Source organism: Monocercomonoides exilis, assembly GCF_001643675.1.
Source record: "Monocercomonoides exilis strain PA203 chromosome Unknown scaffold33-1116896, whole genome shotgun sequence".
Lineage (NCBI taxonomy): Eukaryota > Preaxostyla > Oxymonadida > Polymastigidae > Monocercomonoides > Monocercomonoides exilis.
The window spans coordinates 456,201-482,620 of NW_027150578.1; the positions used below are offsets into that span (position 1 = coordinate 456,201).

A 26,420-nucleotide genomic window follows, 5' to 3' on the forward strand; every position below is an offset into this window, starting at 1 on the left:
TTACTGAAAAATATATTAAAGGTGCCAATTTCAAAAAACAAGTTCGAAAAACCAACAGACTCGATGGCAACACAGCCGTCATATCGCTACACATCTTCGCTGGGGCAGGTGAGGATGGGCAGAGGAAGGGACGAGGGCGGGGTGCAGGTGCATGGCGCAGACACACGCGTCAAAAAATTTTCTGATCCAGTTTTGGAGCTCAGGCAGGAGGGACGGGGGCAGAAGACTACATACGGTGTGCGCAACACAGATTGCAGTTTTTGTGCATAATGCATTCGGGTTTCGTTTTTTGTTCAGCGTCCATCCATCTGCGAGGCGAAAAAGGCTTATTCGAAAGAAACGGGAGCAATCTTCAGAGAAAAGAAAAAGGTTTGAGTGCTCGTTGCTGCCTGTGCACTGCACGGCATGTTTGGAATCGATTCATATCATTTTGCTTTTTAACCCCTCGTTTTGCAATGCAATTCTGACTTTTTGGCAGGCAAAGGCGACGAAGAGGAAGAGGATGAAGAGGAAGGCGATGAAGAAGAATTCGAGAGCGAAACAGACGAGGACGAGAACTCGGAGTACGAATTGGTTGAAGAAGAAAAGGGGCTGGAGGAGGGAGCAGGGCAAGAAGATTTTGAGCAGGAGGGCATGGCTGATGAAAACACCGAGTTGGAGAGCAACCAGGAAGAGCCAATGGACCGGCTGGACGAGGACGATGAAGACGAAAATGTCGAGGAGGATGAACATACTGGAGAACGGTCAGAAGGCAGCAGCGATGATGACGCTGAAATGAGCAGGAGTGACACGGAGAATCGGATGGCTGAGAGCGAGGAAGAGGAGGGTGTGGAGAGCGGAAAAGAGAGCGAAGAAGCTGAATACGCTGTGAGCAGCATGCAAGAGAAAAGAGAGGAAGGAAGTGACTGGGAGCCTGACGTCTCATCTCCTTCTGAAGACAGGGTTCATCTTCAGCCAGTGACAACTTCAGAAAAGCTGAGGAGGGAGGGTTCTGTTGTGGATGAGAAAGGAAGGAGAGAGGCTGAGAAAAGCGATGCTGAGGTGTGTGGTGAGAGTGTTGCAGCGACTTTGGGCAGCACGCAAAAGCGAAAGGGAAGGAGTGCAGCTGCATCATTTTTGATGTCTCTCCAACAGCAGAAAGCTCAGAATATCTTCAGCAGAAAGAACGATGTAGAAGTTGGGGAGAAAAGAATGGCTGAAGAGAGTTCACCAAAAATGAAGACAAGTCCTGAAGAACAACAAGAGGAAGACTACAGCAGCACAGAGGTAAGTGCAGTAAGCAAAACAGACAAGTCGAAAGAAGCAGGCGATTTGGATCGGAAAGAACTGCTGGTTTCTGATTCGCAAAGCACAGATATACAAGCAGAATTACCAACTTCTGAAGAAGTGGGAAATGCAGGAACTCCGTTGGCATTGAAAAGATCGAAAGAAAACGAAAGTGCAGCAAGCATGGATGAATCTGGGTCAACTGCATCAAGAAGACTGCGAACTGGTGGGATAGGTGAATATTCAGCCAGTCGAGACCAGCCGGCTTCTTCGCTTCTTACTCCACCTTCGACACCTCCATCTTCAGCACATTCTGTGCGCTCCTCACACACAGCACAAACAGCACGCACACAACGTTCGGTGCAATCAGCAGCAGAGCCGAATTCTTCTCCTTCTCCTTTTCCTTCTCCTTTCATGACTCATGCTTCTTTTCTTTCGTCCTCATTGACAAGCGCTGCTTCCGCAAATACTTCCGCGCTGATGTCTCCGCAGTTCCCTTCGCCGTTGCAGCTGCAAACCCAGTCGCAATCGCTCGTGACGCATTCTACTCTCATCCGGGTGTCTGACGGAGGGTTTGGATCTCCTGGTGATTTGGAAAATCCGTTTCAGGGCAGCCAGTTTTATTCTCCTCCTTCTTCCCCTCTCTCAAACAGCACCGGAGGGTCTGCGCAAGTTGGGAGAGTGCGCAGTGCTTCTGGTAGCTCAGATGGAGCGTTTTCGCCTTCTTCTCCTCCGGGCGCTTCTTTCTCACCTGCGTTTTCTGTATATTCTGCGTTTTTATCTCCTGAGCAGGAAAAGGAAAGAAAAGCGAAGGGTCAACAGAAAGGCAGCCCAGGATGGAAGGGAATTGGGAAGGAGAAAGGCAATTGGGAAGATGAGAAACATGCGAATGGGGAATCAGAAGCAAACAGAGATGAGGAAGCAGGCAGATGGGGAGACAGAGGGAAAAACAGATCTATGGCAGGCGGAGCTCAAACAGGTGGGTATGCGCATCGGTCGGCAATTTGGTCAGAATCTTCGATCGATGGGGAGACTGGGCAGGAAGGGAGAGAGACGAGCGAAAGAGAGGTGGAACGTGGGATGTTTGGGGCAGACACAGATCTGAATGGATGGATTAGCCGAAGAGAAGCCGCACGGCAGCCAAGAAACAGGACATTGGATGCGGGTTCTGAATCGAATGGGATGGGAAAAGCACAGACAGGGTGGGGATCAACTGCTGCTGCGGGTGATGCAAGCGCAGAGACTGGAAAGAGTATAGCGCAGTCTAATGACAGACGGTCGCGTTTTGCATCGAATTCGTTCGGAGCAAGTTATTTGACTTCACCACTTCGAGCACCAGCCAATTCTGGTTTGGATGCATCAGATCTTTCGCCTGGTTCAACAGCAGCTGAAAGAGGAGGAAGAGGAAGGGAAGGAGCAACAGGAAGAACACAATCAACAGATGTGGCTGAGAGCAGTGGGATGGATGCAAAGCAGGAGATGAGGAGGCTGAAGGCGAAGTTGGAGGAAAAAGATGAAACGATTCTTCGTCTTCTGAAAGAGAAGAAGGAGGAAGCAGAGGAGATGGCGAAGGAGCGAGAGCGGGAAAAGAGCAGAGAGGAGTCAGCGGAGAGGAGCAGGGAAAGAGAGCGGGAACGAGAGAAGAGCAGGATTCGGGAGCTGGAGGAGGCAGTAAAGCGGAAGGAGGAGGAAGGGGAGAAGATGCGTGCGGAGATGGAGGAGCTGAGAGAGGAGGCTGAGCGGAGCAGGCGGGAGATGCGGCGGATGGCGGAAGGGGTGGGAGAGGAGAAGGAGAAGGCAGCGGGGGCGGGGCGAGCTGAGCGGGAGGAGTGGGAGGAGAAGGAGCGGCGGCTGGTGAAGGAGAAGGAAGAGGCGGAGAGGGAGCTGAAGAGGGAGAAGGAGGCGCGGAAGGAGATGGGGCGGAAGTGGGAGAAGATTGAGGAAGAGAAGGACATTGAGGTGAAGCGAGTGAAGCGGGCGCTGGCAGAGGCAGAAGGGAGGGTAGAGAGCGAGTGGAAGAAGGGGAGGGAGGCAGAGAAAGAGCGAGAGAGGGAAAGGCAGGAGGCGAAGGTGAAGGAGAGGAGCATGACACGACAGCTGGAGGAGACGGTGGCAGCAGCACAGGAGGAGCTAAGCCGGATGAAGAGCGTGATGAAAGGGATGGAGGAAGAGAAGGAGGAGTTAGGAGCGAGGCTGCGAGAAGCGAAGAGGACAGTGGAGGATCTGAAGAGGGAGAATGCGGAAGTGGCAGAAAGAGCAGAAGCGAAGGAGGCAGAGTGGGAGAGAGAGCTGGAGGAGGAGAAGCGGAGGATGGAGGCACGCCTGAAGGGGAAGATTGGAGAGGTTGAGAATGAAAGAGATCGGGATCGAAGGTGGTATGAAACAGCGGAAGAGGAGTGGAACAGCGAAAAGGAGGGATTGGAGGCAGAAATACGATCGCTGAAGCAGCAAGTGCAGACACTCCAACAACAGCAGCATTCCGCTGAACACTCTTCTCCATCGCTCAAATACACAGCTGGAGAAGAAGTCGCAAACAGAACGAGCCGGCCATCTGTTTATTTGAGGAGCGATCATCGGGCGAATGGGGTATCCCGCACTTACAGCGAGGATCCTCCATCTGCTCTTTCTCCACCGCTTCAGGTTCAGCCATCTGCACATTCAGCCTCTTCTCAGCTGCCTTCTCGCTCTGGCCAGCGCCTTTCACCGTCTTCTTCTTCTTCTTCTTCTTCCCAGTCAACAGCTCCAAAAGCTGCTTCTTCATATTCGTTGAGCTCTTCGTCGTCTGAGAAAGCCTATTCATTTTTGGATGGATTTCCTTCTTCTCGTCCTTCGTCAGCGAGAAGAATTGAGCGAAGACAGTACAAGGACAGTGCTATTATTAATGATGCTATTAGCGAAAGAGAGAAAGAGAAGGAAAAAAGTAGCAGAGTTAAAATTGAGCAAGATGAAGGAATTGAAGGGCGAAACGACAAATATGGAAGGAACGACCGAAGAGAAAGAAACGATCGATACTCAAACGCACTTTCTTCTACCTCCTCTTCTTCTTCCTATTCATTTTATCGTTCTGAAGCACCTCAGCAAACATCAGCGAGAAATTCTCGCAGGGTAACACTTCACTACGAAGCCGAAGAACCCGAAAGCACAACGCCAGCTCGGACATCTCGCAACCGGTTTTCTTCGACTTTTTCGCCATCTCCCTTTTTGTCGAGGAGCGTTGCTGATTTGCATCTGAGGCAGCAGAAAGAGTCGAGCGGATATGAATCGCTGGAATCATCTTCGTCTCCTCCTCAGCTGCGCAACACCCCGTCTGACACTTCAACCGCTAAGTCTGCTTCTTTGTCTTCCACACTCTCTCAGCTGGCTCCTTCGCGCAATCAACAACAACAGCAGCAGCAGAAGCAGCCAGTGCAGGAGCAAGACACTTCACCAAAGCGATTCACATCGCAGCAGCGGATGAGGCAGATGTCTTCGTCGATTACATTTGGAGATTCGTCTGCACGTTCAGAACAGCCAAGCACAAATGACAGAGCAATGTCGTCAACATTAGCATCGACAGCATCAACATCGTCGTTGTCAGCACTCTCAAGCACATCTTCACTCTCATCGACTGAAGCAGAGAATGCAGCAAAGACGCAAACACAAACGCAGGCACTATCGCTGTCGCAGCTGCAGAAGATGCTCAGCACAAAGCAGATGGAACTGGATCAGTTGGAGAGCGAGTTTCGGAGAGAGCCAGTTCGCGGGTGCAGACAGGTGGAGGTGAAGAGGAGGAGAGAAGAAGTAGAGCGGAGGAGTGACGATCTGAGGAGGGATATTGGGAAGCTGAAGATGCAGGTGAAGCAGAAGCAGAAGGAGGAAATGATGATTTGAAGGTGGCATGTGTATGTGGAGAGGAAAGAGGATGAAGCGTGTGCATAATTAAGTTATTTGCGAAAATTCTGTCAATCTTTCTTTTCTTATCTTTTCTTTTCTCTTCTCTTTTCTTAAACTCAGTGTTTTCCGAAAAAAAGTAATTATCTTAACATTTTCTTTTTCAAAGCATCTCCATTCATTCCGATGCTTTCTGTGTTTTCTCTGAATTTTCTGTTTGAGTGAAAAAAAAAAAGAAGTAAAACAAAAAGACAAATTTACTTTTTTTCTGATTCACCAAACAGTTTTCAGAAAGTTCACTTTGCAATTCATCAATCGTCGTTATTCCATTTCACTTTTGGTTCATTATAACCCTTTTTTGGCAAATGTTTTTTTTTTTAATTTTCTTTTTTCTTTCTTTATTTTTCTTTTGATGATTTGCAACTAGTTTTGCTGTTGCTAATCCAGAAATATTCAACTTATTAACAAAAATGTTGAGACAAAAAGATTAAGTTTTTCTGTTGAAATTTCTATTTTAAAAAAATCATGATTTCCTTTTTCAAAATTGTTTTTTTTTTAAGTGAAGTGAGAAATATAAAAAAAATTTCAAGAAATTTGTTAGCAGTCAGAGAAATCAAAAACGAAGTGTATTCAATTGATTTGACAACAAACAAACAAAAAAATAACAATAAATAAAATAAAATAAAATTTTCACATCTTCTTCATCGATCCCTGCGGCTGATCAATTGCCGACATCAGAATAGATGGAGGTTTCAGCGGCGGGAAAGAAGAAACCGGAGATGGCGAGTTAGAAGCCTGCACGGGCGGAGGCGGGGCATCGGTGAAAGGGAAAATGGAGGCAGCAGGCGACAGCGAAAACTGTGCAGAGAGTGGTTGTGGGAGGCCGATAGTGGGCAAGCGAGGAGCAGGCGGGGGCTTTGAGGGAGGGGGGGGAGTGGGCGGGGTGCTGGAAGAGAGCTGGAAGGGGATTGAAGGAGGAGGAGAAACAGAAGAAGGAGAAGACATCAGGCTGGAGGATGAGGAGGATGAAGAAGAAGATGAAGCGAACGGGGCTGAAATGTTGAATGAGTCATGCGGCGATGTGAATAATGACGATGAATTAGAAGAGGATGAAGAAGAAGAAGAAATCGAAGGATTTGAACCAGAGGAATTCGAAACTGATGCAGAAAGCGGGGTGTCCAAAGAGAAATACGGGTGCAGAAGCGATGTAGCTGAGGTGACTACCTGCTCTGCCGAAGAGAGCGACCCTTCGTCGCTGAGCATCCCGCCGTCTGAGCGGAACAACGCTGCGCGCTGCCTCTCGCTGTCTTCGTACACAAACCGGTCTGCCCCTTCCTTCGCGTCGCTGTCCATCCAATCGGCCGGCTCGTCGGCGATGTTGAACCACTGGTCCATGATGTCCTCTGCCAGCTCCCGCACCTTGTCGTCCTCGTGGTTCACCAGCATGCCCAGCGTCGTGTCTGCCTCGCACCGCACCATCCGGTCGATGACAATATTTCCGCTCGACTTCTGCAGCTGCTTCGGATCCACAATGCCCATCGCATTCGCCCGCAGCCCGTTGGAAGAGCCGTCGGACGAAGGAGCCATTGAATCGAAGGAGGATAAAGTGGAGGAAGGGAAAGTGGAGGAAGGAAAGGCAGAAGTAGAAGAAGAAGAAGAAGAAGGAAATGATGATGATGATGATGATGATTGAGAAGTAGTAGAAGAAGAAAAAGAATGTGATGAAGTCACAGCGTCGTCCTCAGCTGCCAGCATCTGGTCGAAGCGATGCCCCACAACGAGCATCTGCTGCAGTGTGTCGATGGTAGCGCATTTGACTCTGTTCGAAGGGGCAGACAAAAGCTCGCATATTTTTTCGATCCCGTTCAAGTTCAGGAAGACAGACAGGCAGCGTGCGGAGTCGCGGCAGAAGTGGCGGAAGCAGGCGAGCATCTGCTCGTGGATCTCGTCGTCGACGTCTGGCAGCATCTTCAGCACACGCATCATCACGGGGTGGTTCAGGATGTCCTCGGCCTGGGCGATGGAAAAGAGGGAAAGAAGAAAAAGGGGGTTTATTTATTTTGAAGGGGGGAAGGGGAAGGAGGGGAGAAAGTATGAAGAATGTGATGAATGTTTCGGTTTGAGTCATATCATCAAATAAAAAGAATGAAATGATAGATAGACAAATGAATTTAAATTTATTTCATAGCAATAAAAACAAAAGCAATAAAATTTATAAACGAAAGCTTCCAAATATTTTCCGTTAATGAATAATAATCGCCAAGCCCCCAAATAAGATGAAAATAAAAATAAATGAAAATAAAATGCAATGAAAGTTGCATATATTTCACACATGATCAGGATCCCTCCCCATCGAATCGAGTGTGCGCAACACAGCATATGTCAGATATCCATTGTTTTTGTGGAGGATTTCTGAAGCAATGGTCAGAAAATCAGCTTCGATCAATTTCTGTGTTGTTTTAAAAAGGAAGGGAAAAAAAGTATTTTTGATGATAAAGAAAGAAAGAAAGAAAGGTAGGAAGGAAGGAAAAAAGAAAGGAAAAAAGAAATGATTGAAATAAAAGAAGAAGAAAGAATAAATTCCAACATAAAATAAGAATAAGAATAATAATGTGATAAGCACACTTGAACGTAAAATGGAGAGCACCTAGCGATGTTGTTCATCATGTGTATCAAAGGCTCAACCACTTCAGGAACAGGTCCTGTCAACATTGAAAAGATCTTTGGAAACGATTGGGTTGTTACAAGCAGCTGAATGGGGAAGTGGAAAGAGAGAAAAAGAGAAAAAGAGAGAAAGAGAGAAAGAGAGAAAGAGAGAAAGAGAGAAAGAGAGAAAGAAAGAAAGAAAGAAAGAAAAGAAAAGAAAAGAAAAGAAAAGAAAAGAAAAGAAAAGAAAAGAAAAGAAAAGAAAAGAAAAGAAAAGAAAGAGAGAGAGAGAGAGAGAGAGAGAGAGAGAAAGAGAAAGAGAGAAAGAGAGAAAGAGAGAGAGAGAGAGAGAGAGAGAAGAAGAGAAGAAAGAAAGATAGCAGTTCAGATAAAATTCAAAGAAAATTTGCAAATTTAAAGGAAAATTCAACAAATACGTATTAAAAACAATATATTAATTTCAACATTATTTTTTACGAAAAGTATCACAATATGCAGTCCAAAAAAATAAAATAAAAGACCCCTTCAAATACCTTCACAGCCCGTGGATTGTCTCTTGTGATTCTGTTCAGTGCAGTTGCTGCGCACTCACATATTTGAGTCGAAAGAGGCATACTGCCTCCCTGCTGAAAGGTCTGGAACGAGCTGTCGCTGGGATCAGTAGAGACAAGAGCCTCAACGACGATGGGGATTCCTTCATAGAGTGTGCGCTCTGCTTCTTCGATCGCTGCATCTATTGGCGAGGTGCTTGCAACAAGGGCGGCAGAAGGAAAGGGCGAAGGCGCAGCTGAACCTGACAAGAAAGAAGGTCGATCATCTGAGCTCATTCCATTCGTCTCGCCTGTTTCATCGCCCATTTGCCCGCTGTGTTCCTGTTCTGCATCGGCTTTTTCTTGCTCTCGCTCCAGCCACCGACAGCGGTCGGATGAGCGCGCTAACGTGGCATATGCATCTATCGCACGAAGATATATGTCTGGAGGGAGCTTTATGTTTTTCACAAGTTCGACAACCGGTCGGACAATATCAAATTGAATGCAGTAATTCCGCATATCTGTCCAATATCTCGTGAAAGTTGAAATACATAATAGTGCCTTATTGGCGCATTGTCGAGGAGCATTAAAATGTTGAGATAATCGAAAATGTCAAGAATTTTTGGAAAAAAAATCGAATCAATGCAAAATAAAAATAAAACGATTCAAAAAATTATACTATCTTTAAGACGCCTTCATCGTTTGAAGATAAAAATTTCTTAAAATGCACTAATGTTCCTGAATAAAGAACAGTTTCTGTATATTTCGTTGAACGATCGCTTGCTGACAATTTGAGAAAAAATGAGAAGGAAAAAACAGATATTTTTCCAAACCAATTGAATTTAATATAACTAGTACATGATATTGGATTGAAGGATATTGTGTTTGCGAAAGAAGTCGATTAAAAATATCCATTGGATTCAAAGAAACTAAGAGAGCAATTGTTTCTGAATTTTCTTCTGATGATCCTCTTGAAATTGCATCTTCAATTGCCTTTATTCCTTCAAATGCTTTTTCAGGTACTTGTGAATTTGCCTCGTCAAGCAACTGAGACATTTGCATTATCTTAGAAAAAAAATTGAAAAGTGAAATCATCAAAACAGAAAAAGAAAACATTTATTGTAGGCTTAAAGGTTCTTTGTTCCATGTCTTCACGCATTTTATTTATCTCGTTATCTCTTGAACGTAAACGAATTTTCCCCAGAGATTCGTCATTTTCACTTCTCAAATTCTGAAAGTCTACATCTCGCTGAAATTTGTCTGATCGACCTTTTTGAAAACGACTACTTTCTCCTCTGAAAAAAGATGTGGAATAACGATTTGACATCGCAAAATATGATAATTTTTATTTTTCCATAAAAATTATGCTTTTGTTATGAAATGAACAAAAGACTGAAAATTTCTTTGATAAATTGCCAAACTTTCCAAGATAACCTGTTTCAACAAATTCCAAAAAATTTCAACCATAAGAAAATATATGCAGTTAAACATCCTTTCAACGGATATGAGCCCTGACCATATGCAGGGATTGAAAACGTTATCAAAAGAGTTTTATGATAGAATTTTACTTCAAGCAAAGGATCAATATTTGAACAAAGGCTTTGAACGCGTTGTTGCGAAATGGTTTAAAGAAGGATTTGATCATCAATTTGGGTGTGATATAAATATAATGAATGTTCATTTATTGAGTCTGAAAATTAATTCTTTATTATAACATTATCATCATAGGCCTGCATGGCACTGCATTGCTGGGCCAGAGTTTGCAGCCTTTGTAACCCATGAAGCAAAATCCTTAGCATACTTTAACCTTCAATATTCTCCTCCACCAAAAAAAGCTAGTCATACTCAAGGTCAGCAAGAAGATGAATTTGAAAAAAAGAAAGAAGCTCAACCGATTGCATTTTGGAGGATATTACTTTTCAAGGCGGGTTGAAATAAATAACGACTCCTTTGTTGAATTAAAAAAATTCACTTCATCATTCAATTTTCTTATGTTTGTTTGAATTATTAATTGAATCATTTAATAAGATCTTGAAAAATCAAAACAAAGATTTCTCTTTTTTTTCAAAATTTAAATAAATGTTTTTTTTTTTTCTTATTTATTTGTTATATTTTAGCGCATGGCGAATCGTTCATGTTATATGTTCTTTTATTTGAAATAGCAATGAGGAATTTGATTTTCGAGTTTTCCGGTTGAAAAAAATTATCCAAGACTTTTTTAGAACCCTTAATCAAAATTGATAATACTAGCTTCTTGTCGATGGGGCTTACATGTTCGACACCAGAAGTTCCAATTAATGTTCTGAATACTAAAGATGAAAACATTTTTGATCTTTCGCTTAAAATTGAGCCTTCAATGACATTGAAGCAATTAAAGGAGAAAGTGGCAACTTTTATGAGTTTGAACTCTAATAACTTTGTTTTTATTGAGCCTTCTCTAAATGGTGATAAAAATGAATCTGAGTCAATGTCGTTCAAGAAATTAAAAATACATCCTGAAAGAATTGTTCTTTTGTACGATAATAATGGAATAAATAACAAAAGAATAGCTTCTCATAAAACTTATTCAAAGGAACTCATTAATGCTTCCAATGAAAATAAAAGGAAAATTTACGCTTTGAAGAGAAATGGGCAGAATTCTTCAATTGATTCACCTTCTTTATCATCACAAATAGCATCACACCTAAATGACGGGCCAAATCTTGCTCTTTCTGAACATGTTTCATCGGATTTTACTTTAAAAGAGATGTCTAATTTTTTCATCCTTATTCAAAACCAGTCAAAGAATCAAGATCTTCCTCTTTTTTTGGATACAATTCGAATTCATGATTTAACAATAGTTCCTAAATTCGAGATGGGTTCTTTTTTTGAAGCCGTTGAATATGCATGTAAGGAACTTAAATTGCTTGTTGCATATGTTCATAAAGAAGGTGAAGAAGGGCGAACGATTTTTCAAGAAATATTCTGCAAAGATTCAATGATTAATTTTTTGAACAATGATTGTGTATTTTATGGAATAAGTTTCTCAAAAGCCAAAACTTTTGATAAAGCCACAGAAAAACTGCTTCCCTGCTGTCTTATTTTAGCACCGTTAGCAGGACAAATTCATGTGATGCGAATGTTGCGTCTTGGCAAAGGAAAGAAAGCACAGAATGGTAAAAGCTCTTCGTCAACAAGTTCATCGAATTCCCCACATCCGTCTGTTTCTGTTCATGTCTCTACCGAGACGGTTTTTGAGCAGCTGCTGGCAGCTTCAGTTGAATTGAACGAGATGCATGAGCTTCTCTATTCAGCAGGCGATGACGACCACTCTCTTGCCTTGCTGGACAGATTTGTGATGAAATCGATTGTTTCCGAAAGAAATGCCTCGCGAGCCAGTCGTGCAGATAACGACGCGCACTCCATAGAATCTGAGATTCTGCAGTCATCTTCTATTATGTATCCTTCTTCGCCTTCTTCTTCATCTTCATCATCATCATCATCTTCTTCTTCTTCTTCTTCTGGTGCTCGGTCGGCTTCTGCTTCAGCTTCGGCTTCTGCATCTGCATCTTCGTCTGATTATTCTTCAATGGCAAGTGTATCAAATCCCATTTCACAAGCATCACCTCGCATGTCACCGTCATCTCATTTGTATTCTGACTCTTTCGACCCGTTTTCACCAGCAAGCAGCCAGCCAGCCGACGTCTTGTCTTCACAAGGAGCAAGAATGGAGTGGGGAGGAGCGCCTCAGAGCGATGCGGAGCTCGCCAGGAACATTGTGAAGATGCTGAATGAGATGGTGCCTGGGAGTGGGAGTGGGAATGTGAGCAGCGGGCCAGGCGGCATTGGAGGTGTGAAGTCACCGAGGCAGACGCACACGCTGAGTGCAGAGGAAGAGGCAAAGCTGCTGGAAGACAGGGAAATCGCATCGGCGACGCAGGCTGAGTATGAAGAGTCGATGCTCATTGACCAAGCAAAGGAGCAGTCGCGGAAGGACGAAGAAGAAAGGCAGATGAGGCTGGTGAGAGAGGCAGAGCTTGCCGAGCAGAGGCGAGCAGAAGAAGCGGAAGCGAAAGAGATCGAGCGATTGGAGAAGCTGGAGACGAGGAAAAAGATGAATGCGGAACTGGCTGTTCCTGAGCCGTCTGAAGACGAGTCCCTTCCAGCGGGAGAAGTGCGGTGTGTGCTGCAGCTGCGCCTTCCTGCTCCGTTTGAAACCTTCACAAGAACATTCATCACAAACAACACAATTGCCAATGTGGCTGCTGTGGTCAGGCAGAAGTATCCGGAGCTGCTGGAAAGAGACGTCAAGCTGGTGTCGTTTCCACGCGTTGTGCATTCTGATGAGCAGACGCTGAGAGAGGCAGGGCTGTTTCCAAGGGCGGCGCTTATTGTGGAGATAAGCGAGCCTGAAGATGAAGAAGATGATGATGAAGATGAAGAAGGAGAAGGAGAAGAGGGAGAAGGCAGTGCAGAAGAAGAGGGAGCAGATGGGAGATGAAGCAGAAAGGGGATGTTGCAATAGAATTGTAGATGCAATTTTTTAAAGAAGAACAACAGTTTTTGTGATTTGTCACAATAATTTAGCTTCACTTAATTGAAATGTATTTCGGAATAATGAAGAATAAAGTTATGACTATTTTCTTTTGGATGGAAAAATAAATTGCGTTTTGCGAGCAATTTACGACAAAAAATCAAAAGGATTCGATTTATGAACTTCGTTTTGAACACATTTTCGATATCTTCATATCAATTAAATCTAATCGTTATTTCATTATTTTTTTTTTTTCCATTCATTTATTGCAATATTAGGATATATAGTCATGCGTCAAATAGTCATTTCCATTGAATCTTCCATGTTTTTAATGAACTTTTTGTTGTTTTTTTTGAATTCATTGGAGTTTTGTAACATTTATGTTTTGTTAATCATTCATCATTTGCTTTGAGTATGAAGTTGCATTTCGTCATGATTTATGTTTTTTCTATTCTTTTTCTTTTTTTTTCTTTTTAACTCCATTGTCAATTTATTCTGATAATGTTTTTGTTGATGGGAAAAAAAAATCATTTCAACTGCTTATTTCTTTCTTCCTCTGATTTTTTATGTGATAACCTTTGTCAATTCATTTTCGCTCATATTATTTTGCGGAATAAAATAGTTTTTTTTTAAAAAAAAAAATATTGGACAAATATTATGAAAAAGAAAAAGAAATGAGTTTGCAATGTTTAATGCTGTTATTTCATTTCCGCTCAATTTGAAACAAAAAATAAAAAAAAATTGTAATCATAACTCTCTTTTTTTAAAAAAAATCACTCTTTGATAGACGACATGCTCAAGAAAGTTAGCCTTTAAAAAATATAAATATAACATGAATAGAACTCAAATTTTCGAGAGTGCGTAATGAATAATTCCATTATTCTTTGAAAGTATCTGCTCTTCCTTCATTGAGTTTGTTGCAATTATTAAAACATTCAAAAAACAGTTGCTTTGTATTTACAGTTTGTTTTTTTTCTGTTTTTCCCCAAACATAAAATAAAAACAATCATAACAATGTGTTATGGTACTGTAAAGGCCAAATAATAAATACAATAAAAAAATACAAATTAATAAATATATATAGAAAAAAAAGAAATAATCTTCTCACACATTTCATAATTTTCCTTTGCTATTTGCGACAGATACCCTCTTTTTCATCAATCTTTTACACTCTCCTTAATGAGCAACCTGAACAGCAGCAATGATTGCTGCACCAAGCCCGCTTCCATCTTGTGTCCCCACAACATGTACTTCTGGGGGTGTTGGACCCATCATCAGTGACTTACAGCACTTGTCCACTGATGCGTGCAGCTCCTCCTTGTATCCAATGTGCTTGTGATAAACTGAACCGTCAATGGCCACAGTCAACTCCTCCAGCTGTTCCCCGGTGGTCACAATGTGTTGAATGAGAGTTGAAATTGCAACAGCCGCATAGCGGGCGCTTCGAACAACGATTGCATGGAACAAAGAACGAATCAAAACAACTTCGTGCAGTGGAATGGCATTTTTGTCCAGTGATTTGTCTTCACAAAAACGAATGATAAAGCTTCGTGCCATATCCATGTTTGGTGAGCGGTCATGTTCAACTTTTCCAATTTCGATTAGTGACAATTCTTCATTTTTGTCCCAAACTCCGATTTTCTCTTGATCGAAGCAGTTAAGAATCCAACCGCATCGAATGCATTTGTTCATGCACACGCGAACCAGCATTGGAAGATAACGACCAGAAACCATTTTTTCAAGTCGCTGTTGCCCTTGTTTCCTTGTCATGTGATTGACTTCGTCATCTTCTGGAGTACTTGGAAATCCATCATAGCCTCCCCACTCCATGTTAATGATCATTTTCTTTGATGCCGCTTCTGACGATGACGATGATGATGATGATGCTCCTTCTTGATTAATTTTCGTGATTGCTTCCATTCTTTCCTGATAGCATGCATTTGAACCTGTTCCGAGAATCACTCCGATCTTGGCTGTTGGATGCTCAGTAGTTGATGCGCAAAGTGTTCCAACTGTATCATTACACAAAGCAACAACTTTGACCCATTCGTATTTACGCTTTGCCAGTTCTGCGTGCAATAATTCAACAACGTCCTTTCCAACAACACCCGAAGCAACAAATTCTTTTGTCCACATAATCAATTTCCCTGAAGCAATTGAAGTCTGTTGAATAGGAAAAGAAAAAGTGAAGCCAACTGGCAGCACTTCAGGCCTTGGTTCAAGGAATGATTTGTTTTCTTCCAAAAATTCGACAATGAAACTTGCGATTGTTGAAAACAAGATTTCGCCTGTTGGAATCTTTGGATCAAGAACCATGCTGCGCTGCACCTTATTGCGAATAGTGTTCAATTCTGTTTTTATAAGCAAGCAACGCAAATTTGTTCCTCCAAAATCAACTGCAAGAAACACTCCACTTTCATTTCCTGATGGCGTGTCAGTAAAGCTTGGGATCATCATCAATGATCCTCCTTTCCCTGCAAGCCCAGATTTCATTGTTTGTAGCATGTGATGAGAAACATCATGCATTTTTGTCACATCGCAATCAAACTGTTGAATAAATTGTTCCATTTCACGAAGTCGATCTTGTTCGCATAATTTTATTGATCATCTTTGTAGATTAAGGGACTTTTCTCAACGAAATGAGTCAGACATTTTTTTAATATTTTTTCATATTTATCTTTAAAAAAAAATAAGATAATTAATTATATCAAATGAAAATAAAATTTACTTCTCTGAATTAATAATAAAAATTTTCTCAATTTTCACACTAACTAATCACATTTTTTTTTATTTAAGGAAAACAATGATATCATTTCATGAATAAATAATTTTACACACTAAAAGGTTCGTTTTATTTTTAATAAATAAATTGATAATAAATTGTATTTATTATTCTGGAGAAACACGGAGAAATTTTTGAGGTTTTCAAACATGTCAAATACAAAACGTTCACGTAGTTATTTGTATCAAATGCAAAGATTGTTAATAGTTGAAACGGGAAATATATTTTTTATTTAAAACTGTAGTGAAAAAAAGATTTAACGAAATATTTTTTTAAAAAGATTCAAATAAACGCTGTTGAAAATTGGAATTTTATAATGAAACGTTTTAAACTGAACAATTTTTATTGCTGAAAACCATATGTTTATGATATCGTGGATGAATCGCTTTGGTATTTTTTTACAGTTTTTTCATTGAATGGTTTCATTCATGTGATCCGGAATAATGAAATATTTGGGAAACATTTTTTTTCCAAATACGCTTTCTTCCATTTTCAACAAAACAAGCTCTATTCATAACTTCATTACTGTCAAAATTAATCGAATAAAATGTGAAGACTTTTTTCAAAATGTCAACGTTCACATATGAGTGATTCTTTTTGATGTTAAATGTTTATCAAATTAAATGACTATCCAAATATTTTTTTACAGATATTTTATGAGATGAATTCAACGATTTTTAAAAAAAGTTGAACATCCATTTCGAAAACTTTCATTAACCGAAAACAAGTTTGTCGCAAATTTTTTTGAATTGTGTTAAACAAATGGGGAAAAATATGAACATTCAAGCTTTTTTGTTCAAACCATAAAAATAATAATTCATTCATATCTTTATTTATCTTTTTAAAATTTAAGTATGAATTGAATTTTAATAACTGTTAACAAGAATTACTGTAGCACATAACATGATTCAGATATCGCACAAAATACCGGACAAGATCGATATCTCAATAACCGCAAGAAGAAAAATTCTAATAATTTTCATCAAAATATATCTCATCAATACAAACTCACATGACATACAAGACTTTCATGACTTCCTCGTTTGAACTCAGAAAAAATATATATCGAAATCTCGGAGAAACTCAAAATCCTATTTCTCCGAGATTTCGATATATATTTTTTCTGAGTTCAAACGAGGAAGTCATGAAAGTCTTGTATGTCATGTGAGTTTGTATTGATGAGATATATTTTGATGAAAATTATTAGAATTTTTCTTCTTGCGGTTATTGAGATATCGATCTTGTCCGGTATTTTGTGCGACGTCCGGTATTTTATGCGATATCTGTATCTTGTGACCTCGTAAGATTATCAAAAAACAAACAGATTTTATTTTTAATATTGTATCACAAAAAGTTCATCTGCTGTGAAATGTTTTTCTATGAAAATACACGAAGTTGTATATTATGTCCCCAAGATGATATCATTAATTCAACAATGAAGATTTTCGGAATGACGATTCCAAGCTGGTATTTTCTTTGTTGAAAAATTTTCCATTGAAATGTTAAATAATTTGTATTTATGTAACAGCCCGATATTAATGACGATCAAATTACAAAATAGTCATCTTTGACATTATCATTATTATTACGTTCATGAATTTATTAAATTGGAACATTTTTGAAATGAAATTTTCGATCTTGAAAATATGGAAAACAATATCATGCATTTTGTATTTTGTTCCACTTGACATTTTATTTAATATTCGTAATCACATGATAATTTCAAATGCTTTTTTCAGAGGACGAAAGACAATTAATGGTATGATGAATGTGAATGTTTGGAATAAATTCTTCTTTTTTCATTTATGCAGAAAATATTTTTACCATTATTGATTAAGTTTATTATCAAAAACATTTCATGAATCCTCAATATTCTATTTTGATAAAGTCTCTGCTTCTGAATATTCACATTTTATTTGTTAAAGAAATTCAACAATTTCAAAAAATTGTGGGAACAAAAACTTCGAAATGTGAAATTTGCATTTGAAGTTCGAAATGGTATATCTTTCAATGAAAAAGGTTTTGCAGCTCTTGATGCTTTTCCATAGAAGATTAGTTTTTTGTCAGAAGCGTTAACATTACGAACCAAAAAATTTATAGCGCTGTCAAATGTTATTGCTCCGGACAAACTTGGAACTAAAAGGAAATTCACACAAGGTCTTGTTTGCTGAATTTTGAGTGTGAAGAAAAGGAATTGAGTATTGTTCATGAAAAAATATCAACAACACGATAGAAGTACAACACAAGAGTTAAGTGAAATCATTTATTCGGAAATGCAAAGGCAAAATTCGAAATCATTAAAAATATCTCCACAATTTGGATTTTTTCCTGTTACAAAGCATTTTGTTAAACAACTTGTACCATCATCTTCAGCATATGTGTTTGGATTCATTTCGAAGCACAAGCTGAAAGTACTCTCTCCCATTAATATTCCTCCAGCCAAATTGAATTCAGCATTCATGTCAAACATCAGAGCATGGTTCAATTTTATGTTTAATAAAGATATCAAGCCATCTGTCAATAAGCTCGATGTGTTCAACAACGACGAATGGAGCACTGATATTTATTCTGAACAAAAATCAACAATGAAAGTTTGAAAAAAAAGAGCCCTTGTTTGCATTAAAGAATCCTCAAATAATCATATTTCACTTATGACAACAATTGGACTATTTTTTATTTCACCTCTACAATTAATCATCATTTCTGTCTTGAAAATGGTAACTCATGAACTTCTGGAGCACAAAAAAGCAGGCTCATGTGAAATCCACGTCAATACATCAAGAGGAGTGGATAAAAATACTTTCTACTGTTATGCCGTTCATCTCTGCTCATAGGTTACAATTTGTTGGTCGCTTGGAGTTATTCCACCTCATTCACGAGATTTTTTTTTTTATTCTTGATGGTCACCAATCTCGTCTTTGTTCTTCAGCGTTGGTTTTATTTGAACAATATTAAATTTTCGTGTTCACTCTTTCTGGAAATTTGTCTCATATTTTTCTGTCTTTTGAAAGTGGTATTGCATGTCCTCTTCGAAAAACATTCAGAAAGCTGCGAAGGAAAAGGATATTTCAATTGGTGAATGAGTTTAATAATGGTTAAAATGAAAGCTCATGACAGAACAAAAATGACTGTTGAGAATGCAATTGATTCAGAAAAAACTGCAATATCATTACTGAACAAGGAGAATGCACTGAGGACAACCGGTGTGTACCCAAACGATCCAGGAATCTTGGATTCAAATCCGTTTGTTTCTGTTGATTCAGATAACCCAAAGAATCCAAAAGGAATCGGGACAGGCGAATTTGAAGTTCCTTTTAAATGGTTCACAAGTCCAAGTTTTGCATTTTTTTTTCAAAAAAGAGAAAAGGAAAAAAGAACAAAATACAAATATTTCACAGAACAAATGATCGAATCAAATCGTTTTGAATTGGAAAATCATTATGTGTCAAAAACGCGTCTCTTCAATAATGATTTCTTTCGTTTCGTTTCAATTTGTTTTTTTATTATTTATTTATTGATTGATTGATTATTTTAACCACTAATAATCATCATCATGGATTTTTTTATGTGTCACAGAATAAAAAAATAAAATTCAACAACCTTGCACCACAAATTGAAAATGATTCCAATAGTTTTATTGATCAGAGAAATGGGAAATCTCAATACAAATAACATTTTTTATTCAATGTTAATCTATACACCAAAAATAATTCTAATTCGAAAAAGAATAATTTAAAATCGGAATTAATAATTCGAATTCGAAAAAAATAATTCGATTTCGGAAATAATAATTCAAAATCGTAAATTAATAATTCAATTTCGTAATTTATTAATTCGATCTCGAAAAAGAATAATTTAATTTCGAAAATGATTATTTTTTTGATTTGTGGAATGAATAACTTGTGTTTTGGGTTTTAAATCCTCTTTATTTTTATTTCATCAATTCACTTTGTTTATCTATATTTGAAAAATGATGATTTTTCACAAAAAAATATTCATTTATTTTCATTGAAAAAAATATGATTGGAGTTAATTCAAAAAGAAAATGTATTCGTTTTCATGAAAGAATTGATGCTTTTCTAATTTTTAATTAGAGAAGCAAAAAAAGTATTATTGGGAAAAAATACTTGTTTATTGTTTAGCAATAAATGAGATTGAAAATTAACAACTTTTATTTGCTTATTTAATAGAATGAATGTTTTTATTATTTTTACCATTTGAGTGATGATTTTCGAAAATGAAAAAAAAATTATCAAAAATTGATTTATTGATTATTGTTATAAAAAAAACAGTTTTCTTAGAGTAATAATATTTGATTGGTTACATAATTTCAAAAAATTTTCTGAAATCCATTCTCGAGAAAAATTAAAAATTTCAGTTTTAAATGAATTTCGAACTTGAAATATTCATTTTCGAAATTGAATTATTAATTTTCGATTTTGAATTAATAAATTACGAAATTGAATTATTAATTTTCGAAATTGAAATATTAATTCCGATTTTGAATTATTCTTTTTCGAAAATGAATTATTTTTTTTCGAATTAGAATTATTTTTGGTGTAATGCACTTGAAAACAAAATGAAGAGAAATGAAAATTTCTAGCACTCGTTTTTATAAACTTTTATGAGAAAAAAAGAAAGAAAGAAAAACCGAAATATTTTTTTTCATATTTTTCACCATAAATTATTTGAAAGGGTTAAATTTTCTTTTAAAAATTTTTTTACATTCATCCTCTTATGTGAAAATAATAATTTCTCGAATATAAAAATTTTCCTTTTTGAAAACAAAGATTCATTAAAAATAAAAAGTAAAATTGATGAGGATGTGAAAGATTTTTCTTTTAAAACTCAATAATAATGTAAACAATCAATACCCATTGTTATTAAAAGTAGGAAACTTTTAAATTTAAAGAAATATAATAAAAACAGATAAAAATGTTAATTTCAAAAAAGAAAAAAGGAAATGAATTTCACATCAACGAAAAACTACAAAATCAAATAAAAATTTGGTGAAAGATAAAAAAAGTTAATTTGTCTCTCCCAAAAAAATTCGGAAACAAATTATTTGCAGATATTAGAATCACTAAATTTGAACGAAAAAATAGAAGAAGCAAACTCATTAAAACAAAAACAAAAACAAAAACGAACAAATAGATTTATTACAAAAATAAAAAAATAAAGATCAATAAAAATTGAAATGACTTTAAAAATTTTGATGCACTAAAATTAGACGCAAAATTTAAAATGTGAAAAATAAAAAGAAAGAAAGAAAGAAAAAGAAAATAATTATAGAAAACTCAAAATAATAATAATAAATTCCAAAACATTTATTTTTTTAGAATCTATGAAAATCAATCATTGAATGATTGCTCGAAAAACAACTTTCTATTACCAGCGGTCCATACATCTTTGAATTTGAAAATTTCTTAGTTCTCAAACTGTATCGAATATTTGATTGCTATTGAATACATTTGATATACTATTTTGTGTAGCACACAAAGTTGAATTTATATCGTCATTTTGCTGGTTGGGTGAAGCTTGTTTATCATTTATGATAATTCCTTCGCATAAAAGCCAATATTCAACTTGTTGCAATCTAGGATTTATTGTTGGGAAAAACCACAAAAGTGGACTTTCCCCTAAAAAGCATTTGACATTTGCCAATCTGTTTCCTTTGTCATATTTATGCTTGTGACGGATAAGAAATCTAGTTGAAATATCTATATATGCAAGTGGATTTATTAATTCAACTGATGTCATATTTGTTGTAATAACTCTAAGTTGATGAACAAATGCAGGCAAGCAAATGACAAAAATTACACAACACAATCCAGTGTCAAATAATGCCCCAACAATTTGAACCACAAACATAATTATCGTCAATTTTTTTTGTAAACATGCAGATTTTAAGTTCAACAATTGAAAAAACCACTGCACATTTACGAGAACGCTTTCAGCACACACAAACAAGCAATAAAACAATAAGAGAATAAATGCCTTGTGATTTCCTGCTCCAATGCAAGTATCGAGCCATTTGCAATGATGATCCATTCTTAGAATGCATTTCTTGCATCTAGAACAGTGATGAGAACGAGGAACTTTCATTTGATGGCAATAAGCACAAAATTTCAATGAATTTCCATTTTCCAAGTTAGAAGGACAAAAGTTCATTAAAAATCCAGGACTCGCAAATATAACAAATGAATATGATAATGTGAGTAACGTGAGAAGAATAAGGTAAATTACACAATGCACAACTCCATTTATGGTATGTGAAAATGACAGAAGAATTTTTAATCCCAATGTATTTCCACAATTCACACACATCAATGTTAGCCATGCTACATGTATCCACTTGCCACAAAAATACATTGAAATTTTCAACAACTGTTTTTATTCAACTTATCACGTTTTCAATTTGAAATTGGCTTTTACAAAATAAGATAACTGATGGGTCATCGATCAATCAACTTATTCGTTTTAAGTTTTTAAATAATAGTTTTTTTGCGTAAAAAAAAGCAAATCTTTATTAAAGAATTCGTGTTAACAAACACAATCATAAAATACTTTAAAATAAGAAAGATATTTCAGAAATGATATAAAAGATTTTTATGCGTTTGACATGTATTTTGTCACAGATTTTGTTCCTTCAGAAACTGCATGCTTAGCAAGTTCACCAGGAAGAAGAAGACGAACAGCTGTTTGGATCTCCCGAGATGTGAGAGTGTGACGGTTGTTGTAACGAGCAAGACGAGATGCTTCAGTTGCGATTCTTTCAAAGATATCGTTGATGAATGAGTTCATGATTGCCATGGCGCGATTTGAGATTCCAGTTTCTGGGTGAACAGACTTCAACACACGGTAAATGTAGCTGGAATAGGTCTCATGACGCTTCTTCTTTCTCTCTTTCTTATCTCCAGCAACTTTTGCGGCTTTATCAACTTTTGGAACTGGTTTTGTTTCAGTGTTAACTTGAGACATTATAATAGTTTAATAAATATTTCAAATGTATTTGTGGAATCATGAAGATAATTATCTTTATATATAATATATTGATCAAAATTGAAATGATTTGTGCACAAAATTAAAATAGAAATAGTGGGAAGATGATCATTGAACAATCACCCATAAATAAAAATGGCAACTCAACGGACAATAGTTTGTTTTTCATTTTGTGAGCTATTTTCTAATATTCAATACTCAATATTTTTAATTATTAATCACATTTAGTCCGTTTCCGGACCACCTTTGGGATAGTGTGAAGAAATTTTGTTTTGAGTTTATTTATTAATAATTATTTATTTGAAGTACTCCACTTGCGCCAAATGATAAATTATTACTAAAACAACCACATCCTCCTCCAATTATTGATTTAACATGGAAACAAGTATATATATTATTAATTGGGTTGATTATCTCGACTTTTTATTGGTTTTGTTTAAGGACTCCATTCGCCCAAAGCCATCTTCACCAGATAAATCAATACCTTCTCTTGAAAACCCTGGTGAAATAATTCGCATTAGCGAGCCAGTCGATCCTTCTGCTCCAATTCCTGGACGAATAAGTCCAAATACTCGTGAAATCGAAAAATTAAATCATTTATCAACATTAACTCAACAAATTCAAGAATCTATTGAATTGGTTCAAGATCAGTGTTTTGAGGCTGCAAAAGGTTTTTTTTTTTTTATTTTGGCCTATTGTTATTGTATTGATTGATGATCAATATTTCTTTCAGAAAGTGAAAAGCAACTTGCTCGTCAATTTAAGGATAGAATTAGCGAGGCAGAACGTGAAATAGATGAGCTTAAAAAAAAGGTTAGATTTTTTGAATAGAATTTTGAGTTTTTTACATTTTAAACTTTTGATTATTTACTGAAGGAACCTGAATTTGATGCAATGTATTGGATGAAGAAATTTAAAGAAGCTTCGAAAGAATTAGATCTAATGCGAGGTGAAGCTATTAGGCTTGATCGGCTTAATGATCTCGTTTGCGAAAATATTCATTGTTATTTATTTTATTTCATTCATTTATCATTATATATTCAAATGTGAAATGTCTTTTAAAGATGGAGAAAGAACTAAAAATGGTCCGAGTTGAATTGCAATCATCTCAAGCTGAATGTGAAAGTCTTACAAAGAAAATATTTTCTGTTTGTATCTTTTGTTGAGGAAAATCTTCTTTTTGAAAAAAAGATCAAATTTATTTATTTCATTTTTTAACAATATTTTTGAATTTTATCAATTAATTTTTGATGTGCAGGTGAAAAAAGAAAACAAGCTCCTTCAAGATCAACTCGATCAATTGCGCCCTGCTGAATCTTCTTCTCCCCCAGCTGTTAGAAGCGATAGCTTCGATCCAATCATCACAAGATCTTTCACTTCATCCATTTCTCAAAGTATGACTTTTTTATTTGATTATTTAACTATGACTCACAAAAACGTTATTTGCTCGTTCATTTTCTCTTGTTCTATTACATTTTCTTTTATTTTCATTATTCTGTTCTTCTCACTTTCTCTCTCTCTTATATATATATATGATAAAGCCACTCGTCCTCGTCCTTCGAACTTGCGTGGCTCATATGCACCCTCCTCTCCCTCCACACTGACAAGCAGAAGTCAAAGAGGACACAACGAGGGCTGGCAGACCACGCGCGAGAGGACAGCAAAAAGCAGACGCAGCGCCAGCATCGGAAGCAAGCGCGGCTCAATGACTGCTCGTTCGTTCGGCTCTACTGCTGCTTCTGTTTCTGGCTCTGTTTCTGGTTCTGCTTCGATGAGTCAGTCGAGTGATCGCATCACACTCCCACAGCTCTCCTTCTCTCAGACGGGAGACTTCGCTGAGCAGACTTTTAGGGCTGAGGAAGAAGATCGTATGTGCTTTTTGAAGTTGAATTGCAATTAACTGGGAAATAACAAAAAAAATGATGTCATTTCATTTGTTTTCTCTTTCTCTTTCTCTCTTTCTCTCTTTCTCTCTTTCTCTCTTTCTCTCTTTCTCTCTTTCTCTCTTTCTCTCTTTCTCTCTTTCTCTCTTTCTCTCTTTCTCTCTTTTTTCTCTCTATCTCTTCTTCTATCTTTCAATTCCACAGCCGAAGCGCTGATCACTCATCTGAAGCGCCACAACGAGCGTCTGCGGGCGATGATCGCAGCCGAAAAGAAGAACACGAAGGTCATTCGGAATGCGCATCTCCGGACGCTTGCTGAGCGGACAGAGCTGCAGCAGTTTTTGCAGCAGTGCATCAAAGACACGCAGAAGGAGATGGCACACGCACAGGCAACGGAGGTGTGTTGTGTGGATGGGTGAAGGTGGTGAATGAGTTAGTAAATGAGTGAGTGAGATAGAAATAGAAAGAGAAAGAAAGAGAGAGAGAGAGAAAGAGAGAAAGAGAAAGAGAAAGAGAGAAAGAGAGAAAGAGAGAGAAAGAGAGAGAGAGAGAGAGCATGTATGCATGAGAAGTTAATGTTGATACATTTTAGAAAGAATAACCGTGAAGGAATTGATGAAAAAGAAAGAGAGAGGAAATAAAAAGATTATATGTTGTTTTATGTCTCCGTTTGGAGCGATGATGATTTTGCTCTTTTGTTTGTTCTTGATCATTTTTTAATATTCTAATTTAAATGTGTTTGAAATTTTTTTTTTAAATACAACCACATCCAGTTCTCATCAGCTGAGGCAAGGAGGCGGACGATGGAGCTTCTTCTGTCTCGGTCGAGGGTGTTGGACATTCTGAATGACAAGACATTTCCAAATGTGACTCTTTTGACTTCTGGATTGAGTATGTTGAATGAGCGGATATACGTTTTGTGAGTTTTGTGAGTTGTGAGTTATTTTGGTTTTAAAAATAAATGGAAATTTTGAATTGACTTTTTATTTTTGTTGTTGTTTTGTCTTGTCTTGTTTTGTTTTTGCATTTTGCATTTTTCATTTTGAAAAGTTTCATATTTCTATGCATTGTTCGTTTCACTGTTTTATTCTATTTTATTTGCACATATTCTTTATCAATTATTTTTCCTCATTTCTGTTTTTTTTTTCTTTCTTTCTTTCTTTCTTTCTTTATTTTTATCTATCAAGCCAACATTTCTGGCAAAAGCGAAAAGGATCTGTTTGAGTCGCTGTTTGCGCGGGAGCGGGCGGAGATGGCGCTGGAGCAGCAAAAAGAAGAGAAATCCTGGCTTCAGCAGTGGCACGCTTCTGGAAATGGAGGGAGTGGCTCATTCAATCGGAAAGGAGCATACAGGCGGAAGGATAACGATGGAGAAGCAAATGTTGGGAAAATGGGATATGAGAAAAGGAATGCTGATAATGTGAAGAAAGGAGAAGAAAGAGAAGGAGGAGAAGTGGACGAGAATAAAAGTATGGATATGAATGCAGATGTTGGAGGAAGTGAGAGAAAGGACAATCAAAGTTATGGTGCTGTTAATGATAATATTTCTTATGATCAATAATGAAATTTCAGAAAAGATTGAAAGTTAATATTCCATTATAGAATTACAAATAAGAACTTGAGTGTTAAAATCGTTATGTTTTTCTGGCTAATGCTTATTCATTGCTTTTATTTATTTGTATGATATTTTCACTTCAATTTCGTTCTTTATTTGTCTAGTTTTTACTTTTTTTAATTTATCCTTTTGAGTTTTGCATCGTTAATACATCAAAACTGTTTCGTCTTTTAAATCACTTCAACATTTAAGTTTATTGTTTGAAAAATAGTTGCAATGCAATGAAATGAAACATTGTAAAAAATATTCGCACGAATTTCAATTTATTAAGGTTTAATAATTCACAGAAATTTTCAACGGGTTTTCCGTTCAT

General features: G+C 37.4%; 7 protein-coding genes across 7 annotated transcripts; 4 read left to right on the top strand and 3 right to left on the bottom strand.

Annotated features, from left to right (window-relative positions):
• Positions 1-63: 63 nt before the first annotated feature.
• MONOS_326 (uncharacterized protein) lies at positions 64-5,618 on the top strand (the record flags this gene model as incomplete). The annotated part of the gene is made up of 3 exons (XM_067873248.1): positions 64-235; positions 298-369; positions 479-5,618. 3 exons carry the CDS (start codon positions 64-66, stop codon positions 5,134-5,136), a joined length of 4,902 nt encoding a protein of 1,633 aa, XP_067724356.1. The 3' UTR covers positions 5,137-5,618.
• A 208-nt stretch (positions 5,619-5,826) lies between these two features.
• Positions 5,827-8,831, bottom strand: MONOS_325 (uncharacterized protein; the record flags this gene model as incomplete). Its single annotated transcript, XM_067873237.1, has 4 exons — positions 5,827-7,149; positions 7,469-7,585; positions 7,762-7,887; positions 8,316-8,831. 4 exons carry the CDS (start codon positions 8,829-8,831, stop codon positions 5,827-5,829), a joined length of 2,082 nt encoding a protein of 693 aa, XP_067724357.1.
• Positions 8,832-9,782: 951 nt separating this feature from the next.
• On the top strand, positions 9,783-10,361 carry MONOS_324 (dynein light chain). The gene is made up of 2 exons (XM_067873226.1): positions 9,783-9,965; positions 10,041-10,361. The coding sequence occupies exons 1-2, from the start codon at positions 9,790-9,792 to the stop codon at positions 10,243-10,245; spliced, it is 381 nt and encodes a 126-aa protein (XP_067724358.1). The 5' UTR covers positions 9,783-9,789; the 3' UTR covers positions 10,246-10,361.
• A 182-nt stretch (positions 10,362-10,543) lies between these two features.
• Positions 10,544-13,568, top strand: MONOS_323 (uncharacterized protein). The gene has a single exon (XM_067873215.1). The coding sequence runs from the start codon at positions 10,573-10,575 to the stop codon at positions 12,790-12,792; it is 2,220 nt and encodes a 739-aa protein (XP_067724359.1). The 5' UTR covers positions 10,544-10,572; the 3' UTR covers positions 12,793-13,568.
• On the bottom strand, positions 13,494-15,412 carry MONOS_322 (hexokinase 1 (HXK)). Its single transcript, XM_067873205.1, has 2 exons — positions 13,936-15,412; positions 13,494-13,852 (listed from the first exon to the last, which is right to left on the bottom strand). Exon 1 carries the CDS (start codon positions 15,391-15,393, stop codon positions 14,002-14,004), a length of 1,392 nt encoding a protein of 463 aa, XP_067724360.1. The 5' UTR covers positions 15,394-15,412; the 3' UTR covers positions 13,494-13,852; positions 13,936-14,001.
• A 6,694-nt stretch (positions 15,413-22,106) lies between these two features.
• On the bottom strand, positions 22,107-22,625 carry MONOS_321 (Histone H2B). Its single transcript, XM_067873194.1, has one exon. The coding sequence runs from the start codon at positions 22,586-22,588 to the stop codon at positions 22,217-22,219; it is 372 nt and encodes a 123-aa protein (XP_067724361.1). The 5' UTR covers positions 22,589-22,625; the 3' UTR covers positions 22,107-22,216.
• A 119-nt stretch (positions 22,626-22,744) lies between these two features.
• Positions 22,745-26,349, top strand: MONOS_320 (uncharacterized protein; the record flags this gene model as incomplete). The annotated part of the gene is made up of 12 exons (XM_067873184.1): positions 22,745-22,765; positions 22,838-22,863; positions 22,916-22,994; positions 23,051-23,279; positions 23,343-23,422; positions 23,486-23,593; positions 23,674-23,757; positions 23,868-24,003; positions 24,151-24,477; positions 24,697-24,890; positions 25,266-25,383; positions 25,680-26,349. 12 exons carry the CDS (start codon positions 22,745-22,747, stop codon positions 26,051-26,053), a joined length of 1,776 nt encoding a protein of 591 aa, XP_067724362.1. The 3' UTR covers positions 26,054-26,349.
• Between the last annotated feature and the right edge of the window lie 71 nt (positions 26,350-26,420).